Below are 20,054 nucleotides of genomic sequence, written 5' to 3'. Positions count from 1 at the left end.
TAGTGTGCCCCTTTCTTTCTAACAGGACCCACACATACCTGTAAAGCACTGGTTCCCAACCAGGGGTCCGCGGACCCCCTGGGGTCCGCGAGAACTGAATTAAGGTCCGCGAAACAAAGTTATAAACCCATAATAAATTAATATTTTCAATTAAAAGTTCTCTATTATAAAAATATATATTCAAATATTATTCTACGTTTAATGTTTAACTAACAGTTATGATTAAAGTTTATTTTCAAATTCTCGGAAATTTTATTTTGCACCTTGGGGTCCCTGCACCGAACAAAAAAGTCCTAGTGGTCCCGGGCCAAAAAAAGGTTGGGAACCACTGCTGTAAAGGGGAATGATTAATCCCCTCCGTTTAACCCTGGCTTCCCTCTTCCCAGCCAGCCCAACCGACTGAGGGGTGTGGCAGTTGCTGTCAGTAACCTACCTAACTGCCCCTGCTCAGGGAGCCCCCCTGGGTCCTAAAGCCCACAATATTGGCAGGGTTACACAGAGTCTAACAGGAAGGGAAGGGGGTTGTCAGCCGGTTTGAGTCTCCCTGAAGTGGTGGAGAAAGTCGGCCTAGAAAACCCTCCTCCTCCTTCCTTTTCTGGCATCTCCCCGCCTAGTCAGCATCTCCGCTCCCCCGACTCAGAGCGACCCTCCCGGGGGCCCAGGGGTCCTTCGGGCTCCGCCTCCCTCGGCAGGCATGGCGGCGGCCACCCGCCTCCTCTCCGCCGGGCTCCCTCAGGCGGCGGGGGCGGGGCCTGGCCCGGAAGTCGCGCCGCCCAGCCCCGGAAGTGGCGCCGGCCCAGCTGACGGGAGAGGCCGGGCCGGGGCTTCGGTTGCTGCCGCTGCCTGGGGAGGCGGGCGGCCAGATGGCGCTGCGGCCGCGCCTGGGAGCCGGCGGCCCCTCCGCTCCTGCCGGGCCGCCGGGGGTCGCCGCCGGTGCTGGGGGCGGAGGGGGCGGCGGCGCCGTCGCCACAGGCAGCCCGGGGCCTGCCAGGTAGGCCCCGCGGGGGGTGGGGTTGGGGGGGGCGTGTGGGGAGCTCCGGAGGGGGTTTCTTTTCTCGGGGGCGGACGGGTTTCTTTGTCAGGAGGGCGGCGGGGAGGGGGGGGTTGGTCCCGTCCTCATGAACCGCCGCTCTCCCTTCTGCCCGCCCCCCCCCGGGGCCGTCAGTGCAGGAATCGCTGACCTGCTGCTGCTGCTGCCGTTAATTAAAACACACACACAATAGCGAGATTGTCGTTCATAAAAGCACGGTGATCCTCCATATGCTGATCCTAATAAACAGCCTCCTCCTGTAAAAAGCATGTTGTCGTTGCTGTGTTGGCCATCTATGCAGGGGAGGTTTTGCCTTGGATTTGCCGCTCTCGAGATGCACATTTTCCCCATCCCAGTTCTCGAAACCCTGCATGGGGGCTGATTGTTGATTTTTGAGAATTGGGATGGGGAGTTTTGAGAACTGGGATGGGGGAAATGTGCATCTCGAGAGCGGCAAATCCAGGGCATAGCCTCCCATGAATACATGGCTAATGTTAGCATTTTAATGAGGCCACCTGCATTTATTAATAGTTATGGCGGTTCATAATACCGACAGAGTCATGACATCCGCTGTGTATTATGAAGACGCTTGAGAAGATAGATGATTTGGAGCAAAATAACTATTTTTTTAAAAAAAGGGAAATATAGCTCAAGTTTGGGGGATGGGGCTTATCTTCTTAAGGAGGAAGAACTTGCCTGATGCTAGGAGTTTTTATTTATTTTTTAGAATGGAGTGCAAATATGGGTCTTCTGCATTGGAGTCATGTGCCTTTAAAGTCCCCCCCCCCTTTTGCTTGTTTTAAAATTAACTGGCTATGCAGGAATTTCATAATGGTGCTTAGTGGAATAGTGAAAGATGTGGGGTTTAGAGGAATGGTCTCCCTCTATTGTTTGGACGAGTTGTTTTACAGCCCAATCCTATGCAGTTTAAGCTCATTGAAATGAATGGGCTTAGATTGGAATAACTTTGTGTAGAGTTACCCAATCGAAGCCCATTCATTTCAGTGGGTTTAGATTGGAATAACTCTCTTTAGAATTGCACCTTTGGAGTGCAACTCTGTGACCTGCCCTTCTTCCCCATGAAAGGCATTGTGTGTATTGAAAGTGTAATGAGGCTGGGGGCACAAAGTGTGGGGCTTTTCTTTTTATTGGTGTTTTCTCAACCTGCTTGGGAAATACTGAGGTAAGAAAAGTAGAAGGTTTCGGATACTGGAGTATCTACTGTTTTAACTTGTAAAAAGAGAATTGCTGGGGTAGAAACTAGTATGGAGGATTTGCTCCCCCGATTTGAGACATGTGTGGACTTCTTGCATAAAATTCCCTCAGGGATGTTCATTACAGGCGCTGCTGAAAATATTACATCTCTGCTGAAATCAGACAATATGAAGATCCCACCTGAGGCAGGGAACTACTTGTGAAGGCCTATTCACATGTAAATCGCTGCTTCTCAGCCATGGAGTAATACACATACATGTGTGAACTACCCTTTGGGGATGAGAAACTCCTTCTGAGTTTTGAGGTGTTTCCCTCATGCTCAGCCAGGCATTTAGAACAGATTCTGGGTCTTGGCCATGGCCCACATCAATAGGGTGGGATTAGGTATTCTGGCACTAATTCCCCATAGTGGAGAGAAGTAGTATTCAGTGCAATCCTAAACAGAGAGCCACTTTAGACTCGAGTAACTCTCTTTAGAATTGCACTGCTTGTCTAATGGGGTGTGTGGGGGGTTAGTATATTGGAGATGAGCATTAAGAGTGGATGAGCTCTTATTCTTTAATTTGCATTATTTCACTTTTCTTAATGTGTTACTTTGTTCACCCTTACAACAGTCTCTTTGGGAAAGAGGCAGGGAGCTTCGTAGGTGGGTATAATGAAATCCTGAGGACTGTATGATGAGGTTAAGAATTTTTGCGTAGGGTGCGGGAAGATAGGTCTTGACAAATGTTCCTTGGTTCTATGTATGAGCCACCCCCAAAATTTAGGAACCAGACTTATTTTTCAGCCTTCAGGGTTTAATGGCCATACTTTCTAATGACTTTGCTCACAAAACCTAATCCTAAACTCTTCCAATTGTGACTTTTTTTAAAAAAACGGTGACCTCTATCCCTCACCTAAATAAGCTTGGTACTTCTACTGAGAATCACCAAGAGGCACTTACAGTAAATGACTGCTGAAAACTCTAGCTGCCAAAATTTCTAGGCACCATGTGTCCTGGTGCCTGCATTTGTCGAGCCTGGCAGTAAGTGTCAGTGGTGTTGACCGTTGCTGAGGTTTTTTTAATCCTTGGTCAGCAACTAGATTTATGGAAGGGCTTCAGAGGTATTGGTGGCATACCAGGTGCCTCCCACTTAGGGATGCTAGGCCAATGACCAGCATCCATGGGAATATTAGTTTTGAGGACAGAAATAATGTCACTCAATACATGACGTTGTGCAACATCATTTCTGCCTGCAGACCTTTCTCCTGCTGGTCCAGTGAGTGTTGGCAGGTCCGTGGGCCCACCTGCCCCCATCCACCAGAAACGAGCAACTGGTGAGCCTACTCCCACCTGCAGTAAGGTCTAGTTGACACATGCAGGGGAGAATCAGGTGGTAGAGGCCCGAGCTGGTAGAATGGAGGCACTGCTACAGGTGGAGGAGGATCACATTTTGGAAAGTTCCCCCATGTTCAGAAACTCCCTGAAAACAGCCAGCATGTCAAGCCTAGAAAAGGGGAGAATTTCTGCTTTTTTTCTATCTGCATGGCTTGTTTAATGTGAAGGAATGTTAAAAGCTGGAATCTACGCATCTGCACTTTCTGCACCACGGTTGGCTGCTAGAGGAGCCAGCCTGACCTCTTGGGTAGAGGGCCCTGGGGCCTCCTTTTACTGATCCTTAATCAAAAAGCTTTAAAATTATTTATTTTCTTCACTTTTCCATCAGTCCTATCAAGTAGGCCATTTGTTATTCCCATACAGGCAACAGTGACTTGACCGAGGCTCCTTAATAATTCTGTATCTGAAATAGGGCTTGAGACCATGGGACATATTTAAGGCAGTTCTGGTTTATTGGTTCTTGTAGGTTATCCGGGCTGTGTAACCGTGGTCTTGGTATTTTCTTTCCTGACGTTTCGCCAGCAGCTGTGGCAGGCATCTTCAGAGGTTACTCAGTGTTACTCCTCTGAAGATGCCTGCCACAGCTGCTGGCGAAACGTCAGGAAAGAAAATACCAAGACCACGGTTACACAGCCCGGATAACCTACAAGAACCAACGAACTCTGACCGTGAAAGCCTTCGACAATAGTTCTGGTTTAGTTTCTTCCTTAACATCCTCGTTGTCTTTTATTTTATAGCAGCAGTGAATGGAGTGGTACAGATTCCTTCCTTTTTTAAAGAGTATATTTATGAAGGACATGGGGATTCTATGTATATGCTGCAGCTAGTGATCATTTTGTATTAATTAAATACATGGGGGAAATGATAACTGGGCTGTCCATTTGCATGTGTGATCAGCCTGACTCCCAGCTTCAAGCTCATTTCCATTCTATCTGCATATGTTTTTTGCTGTGAAATTAAGATATTTCATTAGATGGTTGCCCATTTGCCTATTTCCCCATGTATAATATCATTTTCACACTTTAGAGCTGTGTTCCATATGATATACATCCATTTTCATGCATTTTGAGGGTAAGGTAAAAGGTAAAGGTCCCCTGTGCAAGAACCGGGTCATTCCTGACCCATGGGGTGACGTCACATCCCGACGTTTTCTAGGCAGACTTTGTTTACGGGGTTGTTTGCCAGTGCCTTCCCCAGTCATCTTCCCACTTGTGAAAAATAATAATTAGTGTGTGTCTCTGTGCTTTTTGTTTCAGCATCCCATTGTGTGTGTATAACTGATCTCTTTATCTCTTTTCTTGTTGTTACTATTGGGATCAGTTGAGACGTAATGCAAAGTCAGGTTTCTTTTAACAATCGTTTATGAAACCAGGGTTTGGCTTTGAGACCAACGCTGCTGGCTTTCCTTGACAAATGGTTTAATTACCTTTCCTCTAGACAGGAATAATGTCTGGATTACTAGGTTTGACCATCACACACAGATAAGAACTAGTTAGTTGCTAATAAACCAACTCTAAATCATGGTTTCTGACTAAGCATGGTTTCCTATCTAAGCATAATTGGCTTGCATTTAGATGATCATTTAACTGTCATTAATTTACTTAAACCATGGTTTTGTGTGATGTCTGAACCAAACCTGCATACTGGTAAGAAGCATTCCTCATGTAGGATAGTGACAATACCTTTTCTCCTGCTTTCCACATATTGCAAATATGTTGGTCACATTCTGTTGCAGACTTAGGCATGCCTGAGACCACAATTGCATTGTAGCCATTGCGTGTATTCAGAAGACTGTGGTTTGAGCTGTAATATCTTCTTTTAAAAAGGAGTAAAAGAGGGAGATTACAAAATAAGAACTCTCTGGCAATATGGTGTGCATCTTTTATTTGGGTGGGAATGATCTTTCTTTAGTTTTTTAAGTATTACTGTGTACAGATCTACCTAGCATTTCTCCCACACTGGGGACTCATGAGCCTTATGTGCAAGTTACACAGACCCCCCCCCCCCAACATTAACAGAGAGATACAAAACAGTACCCAGCTTGCTGGGGGTAAAGTATAGATGACTGGAGAAGGCAATGGCAAACCACCCCGTAAACATAGTCTGCCTAAAAATGTTGTGATGTGACATCACCCCATGCATCAATAATGACCCGATGCTTGCACGGGGGACTACCTTTCTTTACAAAATAGGCACTTAAAACATTCTTCTGGCAGGTGATGGGATATAAAGTAATCCTAGGGTGGTGCTGGCTCTAGAGGGGCTGTGGCTCAGTGGTAGAGAATCTGCTTGGCATGCAGAAGGTCCCAGTTCATTCCCTGGCATCTCCAGTTAAAGGAACTAAGCAAGTAGATGATGTGAAAGACCTCTACCTGAGACCCTAGAGAGCTGCTTCCAGTCTGAGTAGACCACACTGACTTTGATGGACCAAGGGGCTGATTCAGTATAAGGCAGCTTCATGTGTTCAATCATAGGGTTGTAGGCTGCAGACCACAAGCTAAGAGGGGCAGGTGCTTAGCCCCAGATCCTGTTCAGCTGGCTCAGAGGTTCCCATAGGAGAATGTCTCTCCTGCTATGCTCTGCCATGACAACTTCACTCATTGGAGCAGGGTCTTCTACAGGTGCCAACCTGCAAGTGGGCAAAATCCAACAACTGCCCCTACATGTGCCTTCTCCATTGTGGCCCCATCTTATGGAATGGCCTGCCTGAGGAGCTCAGGAAGGCTCCCACTCTCCTGGCTTTCTACAAACTATGCAAAACTAAATTATTCAAGAGGGCTTTTCTGCGTAGGCAATAGGGTTGCCCTGTACTAAATGATTCACAGTTACTTAGAAAAATGATTAGGGACTGTGCTCTAATACTACTGTGTATAGGTGTTGAAACTAGAATGCTAGTATGGAACTTTACATAGTTTAATGTGTCATGTTAATACTGATGCTTCAGTTTTGTTTTTAGACTTCTGGTTGGTTCTACAACCCTAATCCTATTGCATTGTTTATTGAATGCCCCATCCGTTGATTGTATTGACTCACTCTGTGTAATCCACCTTGAGTCCAAGTGAGAAAGGCAGACTATAAATAATGTAAATAAATGAATGAATAAATTATCTCCTGGCCTAGCTGGTCTGGGTAGTCAGCTGTTGCTTCTAGTAGCCAGTGAAGCTCAACTTCCTTGTTTCCTGCTTCACAGAGGCACAGCGAGGTGGTCTCTCTTGTACCACTTTCTCTGCTTCCCTCCATTTCTGTGGTGGAGGAATACCGTGAGAAGCTAGGTACTGCTTCTTATATAATAAGCTATCCTACCAGCAATTAAAATGATGACTGTATTGCAGAGTTTCTCCCCCACCCCCAGTTGTGATAACTACGTTTCTAATTTTTGTTTCACCTACCATGTAGTGATTATTTTCCTAAAACAGAGATCCTCACCTAGAAATGATCCATAATAATAATTTTATATTAATAATAAAATAATACCAAACTTGCTGTTTTGCTTAAAGTACAGCTCACTCACTGTATGCGAGGCACATAGTGAGAAAGAAGAATCAGCTGTTTAGACCCACCTGTAAATTTTTTAAAAAACTGATTCCTCTCATAGCGACAAAAAATGACAAAGAAAGTTTTGAATTGGTGTAATCTGATTCAAGAGAGTTACCCTTAAAGAGTTTTAAACATCTACCAGATAGCTTATTTCTGGATTGTCTCTTTGTCACACCATGCTGTGACTGAGAAGAGGATCAATCTGCTCTGTGACAAACAGGTGTGTATGTGGATAAATGAGTTGGTGGACACTTGTAGTAAGAAGAAGAAGAGTTGGTTTTTATATGCCGACTTTCTCTACCACTTAAGGAAGAATCAAACCGGCTTACAGTCACCTAATTTATTGGGAATGTGTCCTCCCAGAGCTACTGTTGTGTCTTTACAAATTAGTCTGGATTATTTTTTTTAAAATCCTCATCAGTAATAATGGTGATAAAAGCATTTAATCAGCATGACTCAATTTTGGTAGAACAAAGTCAGTGGTGAATCCTTACCAGGATGCTGGCTACATTTTAATATCTGAGAGAATTCTGGGTTTGTGTGTTTTTCAAAGAAGGCTGTAACTAGCAAGAGTGTGTTTTTTCATAGATGCTTATAAATAAGTCACTTGCTTCTCTAGACAGGCATGAATGTTTAATGATTTGGCCTTCATTCGCTTGCCGCATGAAATGGTAACTAGCACTGCTTGGCTGGGTTATGTTGCACATCAGATCAACTTGTGCGAATACCCGCTTGTTTCTCAGGAAAATCCTTACATCGAAGTATGAGGGGAATTATTCATGTGTGCAGCTGCTGATGCAAATGTGATTTCAGCAGGAGGATTTCAATGTGATGTGCCGGTTTTGAACGAACATCAACAAAATGAGCTGTAGGAGAAGAAAATGTCTTTAAAGTGTTAGAGGCCGCTTTCAGGACATTATAGTTAAAAAGGTTGGATGATAATCACAAGAACAGGTTGTGGAAGGGGTGCTGTAATTCTGGGCTTGGAGTGTACTGGCAACCATGTCATGGTTTGTAACTTTGATGCACATCCAAAAGACAGCTGGACCAGATGCAACAGTTGCCCCTCCAAGGAGTGTTACACACATTTCTTTATGTTAAAGGTGACAGTTGGCAAACTGGAAAATGACTGTATACACTGGACCATGGTAAATCATGTCCATTTGACGAGTCACATTGAGCAGCTTTTTGCAAAATACCGTATATACTCGGGTATAAGCCGACCCGAGGATAAGCCGAGGTGCCTAATTTCACCCCAAAAATTGGGAAAAATTGGGCACCCATGTATAAGCCGAGGGGGAAATGCACCCCCTCCCCCCCCCCGCAGGCTTACCTGACTGGGCTCCAGGCGTGCAGGCAGGCGGTGGCGGCAGCGGCCCCCTCCCTGCGCACAGGAGGCCCCGCGGGCCGCTCCTGGCCCGCAGGGAAGGCATGCGGGCAGGCGGCGGCGGTAAGTTCCCCCCTCCCTTCTAAGTACCGTATTGACCCGCTTATAAGCCGAGTTGGGCTTTCTCAGCCCTTTTTTTGGGCTGAAAAACTCGGCTTATACGCGAGTATATACGGTAATTATTTGGATATTGCAAGATGCATCAACCCATATTTTTAAAGTACAAGATGAAAGCACTTTTAGTATCACTTGTTATTGACAAAAGGTGGAGTTAAGCAGCCAGTTTTTCCTTGTGTTGCAGTCTTCAGTTGACTAGGTGAACCAAAGGTTTTCTATTGTCCAAAGACCCAGGGCGCTTAACTACTTCTGAAAAGAAGAAATGAATACTTTGTGAGTGAGTTTCTTCTTTTCCTGCTGTGTTGTAGTTAGTTGTCATGCTGAATTTCTTGGTTGCTAAAATTCTGACCAACAGCTGACTTTTTGGTGCAGCTGGCAAACAGCTGTTAAACCTGGGCTTCTTTCTTTTTCCTCTAGAAAGAGGCACAATTCTGCTTCAAAGCAGGGATTCATTGTTCTTTCTACATAGCTTTCATTGAACATGTTTATTTCTCCCCTTTTCTTCCCCTGCTTCCACAAAACATTTTTCCAAATAATATGAGTAGAAAGTAGGCCGGTATGATGACATCTGTTTCACAGGTGTCAAGAGAAATCCATGATAAATACTGTGTATCTCTCCATGCTCTGTGTGCAGTCTCACATTACATTTCTGTTTGTGATACCTGTCAGTGAAGGTCAGAGAGGAAGGTAGTTTTAGCTTTCTTCATAACAGCACGCAACATAGTTCTTTCACCTGTAGAAGAAAATAGCCATTCAGTTCCACAGGAAGAAGAGTTGGTTTTTATATGCCGACTTTCTCTACCAGTTAAAGAAAACTCAAACCGGCTTACAATCACCTTCCCTTCCCCTCCCCACAACAGACACCCTGTGAGGTAGGTGGGGCTGAGAGAGCTCTAACTGAGCTGTAACTTGCCCAAGGTCACCCAGCTGGCCTCGTGTGTAGGAGTGGGGAAACAAATCCAGTTCACCAGATTAGCCTCTGCCGCTCATGTGGAGGAGTGGGGAATCAAAGCCATTTCTCCAGATCAGACTCCACCGCTCCAAACCACCGCTCTTAACCACCACACCACACTGACAGATATACTTGGTATGAACATGCACATGTGTGGACTCCACTGGCGTGCTAAACCCTGCTCCTAAGGACCTCAGCTACTGAGAATCAAGCCTGCCCTTATATGCGCAGCATTACGTCTTCGTTTGCATAGCCCCATTCTGGGTTCTGTTTCTTGGTCTCACCAAAACATTATGGAATGATGGGAGCTGGATTTTGTAGATATGGATTTCTGTAATTTTCTTCAGTGTGCAAAATGCCTGTCAATTAACACACACACACACACACACACACACACACACACATGAGGTAAAAGGAAAATAAGGCAGTGTTTTGCAATAGAGCTTATGTTTTTAAAGATTGTAAATGTGATTTATTTTCTCTATTTCAGCTTCATGTTTTCTGTGCCGGGTGGTCTTGGATCTCCTCAGGGTATGTACAGATGTTTAAAGCTGTAAAGAGTGCATGTCTTAATGGATGGATATCATAATTAGAGTTTTACTTGTGAGGATCAGAGATAAATATGTCTCTGGGGATTTTAGCTTGCATGTTGTGGTGAAGAGCGACAGTGATACTAGTTGAAAGAAGGTGTTGGCTTGTTCTCGAAGACCTCCAACCCTCTCACACCCCTGCCCTTCCACCATAAGAATATAATTCTCACAACTCCTTGGAAGGAAGCCAGAACACATGGTGAAATAGAATTTGTGCAGGTCTCAGGCTCACATGCTCCTTCTCCCATGGGATCAAATTCTCCACACAGTCCTTGGCCATTAATAAGAGTTTACCTGAGCACTATCGTTAACCAAGGTTGATGCTAACCAGGAAACTGATTTAGAAACAGTTTCCAGTCCTTAGCTTCACTCATGGGTAATGCTTGTGTCAACGTGGACATTAACCGTGGTTAATACATGTACCATTTGATGCTATGCCTATGTTCATGGTGCTCCCTCAGTGTCAGGCTGCCCCGTGACACTCAGTCATAGCCTGTCCCACGGCCACATTGTACCTGAATCAAACTGGAAAGAAACGGCATGAGTTACTCTAGCATTTCTATCTCTGAGCTCAGTCCCACAGTGTGCATCCAAATCCTGCTCCAAACTGCAAAGCCATCTCTCATTGGTAGTAACCAGGTCAGTAGGCATGGACATTATCACCTACTCCTAAGTGATGATGCATCTCATGAGGGGGGTTGGGGGGGTCGATTGAAAGTTTTCTCATGCATCACCAATTTAGGCCGCTACCTAAATTGGACAGGCCTTGGTGTGTCTGCTGCAAACCAGAGTGTATAGGCTTTTAGTGTAGTAATGAACTAATTTAAGCTAAAGGCCAGTAAGAATCCTAACTGGTCTTTAATGTCTTGGTGCAGGCATGATTTCCATGCAACAGCAAGGCTTCCCAATGATGTCTGTCATGCAGCCCAACATGCAAGGCATGATGGGTGTGAATTACAGCTCTCAGATGCCTCCTGGAACCATGACCATGCAGGTTTGTGACTAGTGTTTGTGTTCAGTTGACCCCAAGCCGTTTGTTTTTAATCTGTATTGAAAAGGGAGACTCAAACGGATGTTGGCCAGAGAAGGAAAACCTAAGCAAGGTGTGCTCTACTTGTCGGGCTAGGATTCTGACATGAATTGACAGGTTTATATACTGCCCTTCCAAGAGTTGAGGAAATCCGCCCTCTGAGACCTTAAAGAAATATTTTTTGGCTACAGGTCTCCACCACTATACAACTTGTTTGTGGAGTTCTCTTAATATCTTTGGGCTTTGGGGTAGACCTGTGATGTTGCTGAGGAGGATGGATGGGAACTCCCAGTGCAGTAGACCAGGGTTTCCCAACCTGTGGGTTCCAACTCAGAAGCGGGTTGCAAAGCCTGTGAAAATGGGTGCCAGGCTTTGACAGTTTGATGTCTGTATTCTCTATTTTTTTAAAAATTGCGTCACCATACTAAGTAAATTTGGACTTTTGGGTCACTATACCAAAAAAGTTTGTAACCACTTTAGTAGACCATGTCCACCCTCTTGACTAAAATGGGGTAACATTTAAACATACGTTTGAAATAGGGAAGTCTTCCATCAGGTAAGGCATCCAATAATTTTCCATGGGTTCTTGCCCTCATTAATGTATTTGTTTCATGTGGTAGACATCATGAGATGGTGCCGTTGATTTCAAATCAAAAGTTTTTTTGTGGCTGTTCTGTACTCCTGTGCTACATGGGACGGGGCACTCTTTATTACATTTTTAACAATCTGGTGTCTAATTTATAAAAATGGATGAGCATTCATAATCCTTCTGGGATTATCTCCGAGTGGTGAGGTTTCACTGTAAACAGAGATCATGAAACTTTCAGGCTGCTGGAAGTTCAATGCATAGGCTTTAGTGTCTCATTGGTTGCAAAGCAGTGGCTGGCCATTGTCCCTAGCTAGGTGTCTTTTTTTTTTTTAAGTGATAATTTCATGTTGAAATTTTAAATTTGTTTGCAGGGTGGCATGCCTTTGGGTTCAATGCCTACAGCTGGAATGCCATACATGGGGCAGGCTCCCTTCCTTGGAATGCGGCCAGCAGCTCCTCAGTACATCGCTGATATGCGGAAGCAGTTTGTTGAAGAGCAGCAGTAAGTGATGCTGAGCTCTCGTGTCCTAGGTGGAGGCAAGAAGGGTTGTTATCCATCAGAGCCCCTATGTGGACAAAGCATTTAACCAAGAGGTTGGGCTGCAGAATCGTGTGCTCTCTTGTCTTCTGGCACAAGCATTCTGAATGTTCTTGATGGTGTTGGCTGTGCTCTTTGTAACTAGTTAAACAGGCCCCTAAACCCCAAATTCAGGCATGGTTTTGGCCTGGTCTACACGTGTAGCAGAATGCAGCAGTAGAATTTTGAGTGGTAGAATGAGCAGTACTGCTTCAGATCGCATGTGGGAAGAGTCACATTTTTAATGCTTCCCCCCATAACAACTCCTAGCAAATAAGAAATTAGCATATCAGAGAGAGGTTCTAGACTAGAAGCCCTTTGCATGCTGTGCCAGTTTTGGCCTATAGGGAATAATGTAAGGGAATTTTGAAAAACATAATCCCTTACTTTGCGGTCAGTCCGTTCTACCATCTCATTTCAGTCAAAAGCGTGGTTTCACACCTGCACTCTGAAGTTGTACAATTTGTTTTACCATCTTGCTACTTTATGTGTGAAGCCTGATCTTCTTTCTGCTTCATGGTAGATCATGGCTTAAGATTTCTGAGCTAAGCCCTGCCCTGGAAAGTACATGTAGGGAGACCCCAATAAAACTTACATGTCACCTTGCAAGAAGAGAGGCTATAATTTGCTTGGTGTGCATGTAGTGGTTAATTGTGATTTGCAAACTCACTTCAGACCACTGGACGCTTTCACATCCAGTCCTGAAATGCCATTTAGGTAGTCAGATGGTGCTGAACTGTGTAAATCTGTAAAACAAAATATATTAAGTGTTATGTCTGCATAGGACCTAAATAACGTTTTTAATTAGAATGGCTTGTGCATCATTGCAGGAAAAGATATGAACACCAGCAAAAGTTTTTGGAAGAGGAAAGGAAAAGGCGCCAGTTTGAGGAGCAGAAACAGAAGCTCAGGCTTTTGAGCAGTGTGAAACCAAAGGTATGTTACAAATACTGTTTCAGTGGTGGCCTCTTAAACGTTTTGTGAATTAACAAAGGGATTTCTCTATCCCTTTGTTAGGTTGGAAAATCAAAGCAGCTAACAAAACGTACAGTCAATGGAAACGTATCACAAAGAATTTACAATAAACTCTGGAAGAATCCTTTGCTTGGCACCTTTTCGATGGCAGCTCCAGAACTGGGCTGCAGGGACAGTTGCGAACTGGATAGAGCCGCTTTTGAAACATGCACCAGATTTCCAACAGAAATTTCAAATACTGCTCGAGTCATCTCAAAGTGTCTTATGCTTTTGTTTCAGATGGGTGAGAAAAGCAGAGATGATGCATTGGAAGCTATTAAAGGGAACCTGGATGGGTTTTCCAGGGATGCTAAACTGCACCCTACGCCAACAGCTCACCCCAAAAATGCAGGTATTCTATTCTGGATAAAATTCTTGAAACTAAATATGTAATTATGCAGATTAACATTAATAAAAATATATGGATCTGCAGGACCTCCCTGTGCTTTGTCTGGATCATAGTTCTGTAAATGTCATGAAAAGTCAATTGGCACATCTAAAGATTTTAGGGGCTGGTAGCAAATTCTAACCTTTGTTGTTGTAGATGCCCATGCAAATCTGTTTTTACCTTGCATGGCCACTGCAATCTCCACGCTGCCATGGGAGCAGGCACCTTCTCAGCCTGGCCTACCTCACAAGGTCTTTGTGAGGGTAAAATGGAGACAGGGAGAATGCTGGAAGCCGCTTAGGGTCCCCATTGGGGAGAAAGTGGGCCAGCCTTCTGTGTATGTCTATCAAGCATCTCTGGACAAATGAACCTCCCCAAAAGGCGGGGATATAAATGTCTTAAATAGATAAGTAAATAAATGTACTGTTGAGCTGGGTTGTTTTTTTCGTTCAGAAATGTAACAAGCCTCTTTCTGTGGTTGGCCAAGCCACACACAACCAGCAAACCAAGATAATGGTCCTCAGTACAGAAGTGCTGATAAACTACAGTTCTAACACCCTGATCCAGAAATTAAGTGGAACCATAGCAGGAATGCTTTGCCTTCATTAGACGTGACCCCTTTTCACTTTTCTTAGCAAAAAGAGTAGTTTGTTTTCTCTTCCTCATTGGTTTTCCGTGTGTGTGTACGTACGTGTGTGTTCATTCCATTTTGCAGATCATCCCTCACCATCCCATTCCACCGTGTCTGTCTCCCATACCTGTGCCTTTCTTGACGACGAGGAGTTTAGTGACTTTATGCAGGGGCCCATCGACCCCCCAGCTCTCGTGCCTCCAACCTCTCCCCGGCCTTTTCAGTCTTGCCATCCTTCTTCCCCGACTGGGCAATGGCTTTCAGAGAAGGCTGTGGCCCAGCCTCTCCCTCTAGTCCAGATTCCAGTGTCCTCCATCCTCCATGGTACCATTGGGCAGGATCCTTATTTCTCTACTTCTGCAACTTCACAAATCACTCAGAAAACAGGTAACCTTGCCATGTCTTTGATGGTGGAACAAAACGTGTCAGATCATGGGGTGTTACCTCTAGGCTTGAGAAATTTCATCTCATGAAAAGCCAAAGAGGGGCAAGGGATTTAAAGGAAATGAAAAGCTTAATGAAATGAAGCTACTTTGGGTGGGTGTCAGTGTGATCAGTTACTGGAGAGGGGCATGGAACCAGGAGTATGTGAAAATATGGCTATAAATGATAATGTGGCATGAATACTGCCTTGGAGCAAGGACCTTGAGATGATGTGGCCGAGACTGTAGTTGGTTGGCTGTCTGAAGCGGGTCAGTGCCTTTCGAGTGACTATGCTCTTAGAATTGACCCCTTCCTGAGAAGTGGTATGTAATCTTATTCAGTTAGTCACCTACTAGGCAGGACTCAACTACTTTACTCACTTAAAAAGTAAGTCTTTTTATTGATATGCTCCAATGTAATTGTGTATATATATGCATATATGCAAGTATTACAAAATCTTAAAATTCAGTAACAGTGTATACAGTAAAGCAAGCAAGTTCAACATACTATTCAGTTTTAAAATCCAACACTTAAAATATAACAGTTGAAGTCTGATTTAGTTCAAAGTATCTAATTCACATTCTGTGTGTGTGTGTAAAGTGCCATCAAGTCACAGCCGACTTATGGTGACCCCTTCTGGGGTTTTCATGGCAAGAGACTAACAGAGGTGGTTTGCCAGTGCCTTCCTCTGCACAGCAACCCTGGTATTCCTTGGTGGTCTCCCATCCAAATACTAACCAGGGCTGACCCTGCTTAGCTTCTGAGATCTGACGAGATCAGGCTAGCCTGGGCCATCCAGGTCAGGGCCAATTCACATTCTAGAATAATATATGTGTAAAGCCATACATACCAATACCATCTGCTGAGCCTCCCTTAGAGGTCTGAAGTTCTAGCCCTTTCCCTGCCTGTATTTATACTGTTTCAATCACCTTGAAAAGGGGCTGTCTTGAAAAATCTCCATGCATTGAAGTAACCACTTCTGCACTGTTTTAGGAATGTTAATGCACATGCTCAGTTGCTCTACTTTAGATGGCCATATATGGACTTCCACTTCCACCAGGCTAAGCATACTATTTCTTAAACAGTCAGTTTTGAGTTTTGTTATACCATCATTCTCATCGCCAGAAAAATACATTGAGATTGAACCCATTCATTAATTTCTAGCATCTTGTTTTCATGTTTAAATTATAAAATACAATATATTGTTTACATTGCATCATTACATCTTAGCATAGAATACCCTTGGAATGGAGAGCATTTCAGCACTTGAAGTCATTGGAAGGGCGGCGAACACTCTGCTCTGTAGCTTAAAAAATGTAAAAAGTGCTGCGAAGGCTTTGCTCTTTTCCCATTGAAAAGTCTGGGGAAGGTCATGAAAAAAGGGGAAAAGTGCAGCTAGCAAATCTGCTCTGACACTGAAATCTTTGACAGAGTAATTCAGAAACATAAGCCTCTGGCAAAGAATATCCAGGCTCTGTTTCCTTATAAAAGGAAATATAAGCCTCTGCTGTATATTTTGCAGTTTGTATGTGTAGCTTGGTTTTACATTGAATATTTCTGCATATGTACAACACTAATTCCATAGTTCATGTGCTCTAATATGTCACAGCCTGTAACATGTCCATGTGGCATATTTTAAGCACGTACACTCCTTCAGTGGTGCAAATGGCTGTCTGAAACCATCCAGAGATGACATGCATTGAGCAATGGAGCTATTGTGGGAAGGTGCAAACCCTCCATGGTTTCCTACTAACTTCCCAGTCAGTCCTAACCATGGTTAAGTGTTACACCAGCACCATCTTATAGGTACTATGAACGGAGTTGTCTCTTAACCAAGGTTTGCTAGTCAGTGCTTTTAATCTGAACCTGAAGGTCCATCTCTTCCTACACTATTCCAGCCTACCTGTTAATCTGCCTCCCCTCCCAATCCTTGCTGTCTTTGCCTAAACCTTTGGAGGTGAAGTAGGTGGCAGCTAGATATGGGGCCTTTTCAGTTGTGGCACCTTGCCTTTCGAATGCTCTCCTCTTTGAGGCTCACCTAGCAAATACCTTACTATATTTAGGCACCAAAGAAAACCTTTCTCTTTACTCAGGCTTTTAATTAAGAGGTTTTAATCTTTTTCAAAGCTATTTTATGTTCTGCTCCGAGCCTGAGTACTGTTTGCATTAATGTCTTTTTAGACTGCTCTGTTTGTTTTAATGCTGGTTTTATGGACCTGTTTATATTGGCTCGTCATTTTTATTGGCTTGTTTAGTTTTATTGTTTTAGCTGTGAGCCGCCTCAAGTGGGTTCTAGAGAGAGAGGCAGCATAGAAATTCTCTGAATGAATAATTAAATAATCCCTGGCTGTGATGGGGTAACACAAACTGTTGTCTGTGGTTCTGATGTAATGAATAGCCACAGGCAAGGGAAGGTGGGGGCTTTGCACTGGGGACAGGGGAGCTGCAGTCCTGTGGCCAGAAAGCAGTGAAGCCTTTAGGATCTTTGCCTCTGGAGTGCTCTGGAGCTGATGAGAGAGAGGGGGGAAGCGTCCAAGAGACGACAGGAAAGCAAGCACAAACAGTAGCAGGCGTTTTCAATTGTAAATGTTTCTGACACCCTGAATAGATTGAGATGTGATTTAACATGTTTTCTGTGACCTGTATGTAATTAAAAAACAACTGTCTTTAAAAAGTATTCCTTATTAGCTTTACATGCCGAATAAATATCCCAGAATGTTATTTCAGTAGTCTAAAGTAGATACACGGAAATGTTTGAGTAGGGGAAAAATCATTCATTTGTAGTTACAGGATTGGTAATGAGGCCATGTGAGGCAGTGGAGTAAGGGGATAGATTTGTGGGGGGGGGGGGCGCTGCCACCATGTCACCTTCACCTTTTGCCTGTTTCCTCAGGAGCCAAGGTAGCTAACCTTCCCTCCTTATTCCCCAGACATCTTTAAGGGGGCAGGTAGGAGGGGGGGGGACTCAGGCAACACCCTCTGTTGAGCCACACCGGAGTGATTCCAAAATTAAAATCAAACAGAACCAAAACCTTACTTGAGAGACTTTTTGTTGTAGAATCTGTAAATATTGTCATGGCGTGACCGTTCAATAGCGTACACTTCCCTTGCATAAATGAAATTTGAAAGAAAAAACAGTTAAGGTGCAGGATATTGTTAACATAATTCTTGCACGCCCAAAGACCTATGTGTAATTTTTCTGTTAATCTGCTTTGGCAACATGAAGCTGCTGGAATTCATACGGAGGTTGGGCACTGTCAGTCATACAGTGCAATCCTATGTAGAGGGACGCCTTGTTAAGGATATGGAAGTCGATGAGTATCAATGTGCGCTCACCAAAAGTTATGCTGTATTAAATCAGCCTTTAAGGTGCCCTAAGATCCCTCTGGTATCTGATGAAGGGAGCTTTGTTTCTTGAAAGCTTATACGCTGGAAATCTTGTTGGTCTAAGATCCCTCTTTATCCTTACTTCAACAGAATTAAACTGTCAGTTGCCAGTTTTGACTGGAGCAAGATCCATTTGGTTCTTGTAGGTTATCCGGGCTGTGTGACCGTGGTCTTGGTATTTTCTTTCCTGACGTTTCGCCAGCAGCTGTGGCAGGCATCTTCAGAGGAGTAACACTGAAGGACAGTGTCTCTCAGTGTTACTCCTCTGAAGATGCCTGCCACAGCTGCTGGCGAAACGTCAGGAAAGAAAATACCAAGACCACGGTCACACAGCCCGGATAACCTACAAGAACCAATGAACTCTGACCGTGAAAGCCTTCGACAATATCAAGATCCATTTGTTCTGTGTAACTAACTTTCTGAAATGATTATTTAAAAAAATGGAACATTTTCTGCAGAGCATTTTCCAGCACCTTCCCTCCTTGATTACTGTACATGAACACCTATGCACATATAAGGCCAGTGTGTGGAGATTGGGAGCATTACATTGCACCAGCTCTCTGAATCTGTAGGGGTGATTGTGCATGCTTGCTTGGGTAGCTGGAGTTTTTTCCCCCAGTGGGAGTGGAGTTAGAGTAGGGAGACGCTCCAACATCAAGGTGGTGAGCCATATACAAATAATCCCTCCTCTGTTTGTCTAGGCCATTCCATGGAAGAGCAGCTTCCACCACCTTGTGGTTTGAATGAATTTGGGGAGATTCAAAGCAAATTTAAAATGCCTGAAATTGAGTTGGATGCTGCAGCTATCAACCACCCTGACCAAAAGTTAGTGGCCAATAACTGCAAGCCCTTAGGGGAGCTGGCAAATGGCACCCCGAATGCAGGGGCAAACAAGATTTCAGAACAAAAGCTATCAGTCGAACAGCGTGGTGAGCAAATTGCGTTCTTTTGGCCAAGCGTCTGTTCAGCTGCTGCCGGAGTGTGCTGACCTCTTAACACGAATGCCGACTTGACTTTGCTCTGAATCCCTGCTTGAATAACAACCACAGCAGAGAGTCTCTTCTCCTTACTCTCACATAATACAAAGCTACTGCTCTGATTTTAAGACCCTTCGTTTATCAGCCTGAAGCCTAATGCATCTTTTTTAAACGATTCAATCCTTATGATAACCAGTCTTCAGCAAAAGTGTTGTTCCAATCATGCATGCTTTCTGCTGTTTCTTGTCACTGTTGTTGTTAACCTTGTGGGAGAGGAAAGGGCCTCCAAGACCCCTGAAGTGGAGAGTTTGTGTCATTTAGCAGTAAGACTTTGAATAACAAAGTCCCTGGTTAGAATTTCACCTCTGCCATACATTCACTAGCCTTAGGCAAGCCAGTCTCTCGGCCTCCATCAGAAATGTAGGGATAATAATGCTGCGCTCCCTTACAGGGCTGTTTTAAACTTTACAACTCTGTATGTATAATGTGTTGAACACTCAAAAGCACAATAGAAATACTAAGTGGTGTTATTAGGTTGATAGGGAGATATTTAGGGTAGGCAAAAGGATGTACTTAACCCAGGAGTGGGGAACCTTTTTTCCACCAAGGGCCAATTGAATATTTATAACATCATTTGCAGGCCATACAAAATTATCAACTTAAAAATTAGGCGACCAAGCCCCAAGCAGGCAGCTGCCCCAGATGAACCCCCCCCTGCACGCGGGCAAGCAGGCATCCAACTAGTGGCGCACTCGCCCACCTGGTGGCACAGGATAGTCTAGCACCAGCCAGGTGTAGCCATCCAGCCACACGCTGGAGTTGCTCCTGTTCC

General features: G+C 44.3%; 1 protein-coding gene across 1 annotated transcript in view; it reads left to right on the top strand.

Moving 5' to 3' along the window:
- Positions 1 to 10,109: 10,109 nt before the first annotated feature.
- SYNRG (synergin gamma) overlaps positions 10,110 to 20,054 on the top strand; it is an 84,988-nt gene continuing 75,043 nt past the window's right edge. The window contains exons 1-7 of the mRNA XM_056865279.1: positions 10,110 to 10,147; positions 11,082 to 11,200; positions 12,197 to 12,327; positions 13,233 to 13,338; positions 13,657 to 13,768; positions 14,520 to 14,822; positions 18,947 to 19,174. Of these exons, the coding sequence (XP_056721257.1) occupies positions 10,111 to 10,147; positions 11,082 to 11,200; positions 12,197 to 12,327; positions 13,233 to 13,338; positions 13,657 to 13,768; positions 14,520 to 14,822; positions 18,947 to 19,174 (1,036 nt within the window). The 5' untranslated portion in view covers position 10,110. The remainder of the gene's footprint in view (positions 10,148 to 11,081; positions 11,201 to 12,196; positions 12,328 to 13,232; positions 13,339 to 13,656; positions 13,769 to 14,519; positions 14,823 to 18,946; positions 19,175 to 20,054) is intronic.

Source organism: Euleptes europaea, chromosome 19 (genome assembly GCF_029931775.1).
Source record: "Euleptes europaea isolate rEulEur1 chromosome 19, rEulEur1.hap1, whole genome shotgun sequence".
Classification (NCBI taxonomy): Eukaryota; Metazoa; Chordata; class Lepidosauria; order Squamata; family Sphaerodactylidae; genus Euleptes; species Euleptes europaea.
The sequence above is the reverse complement of the archived record's forward strand: the minus strand, read 5'-3'. Positions and strand labels throughout refer to the sequence as shown.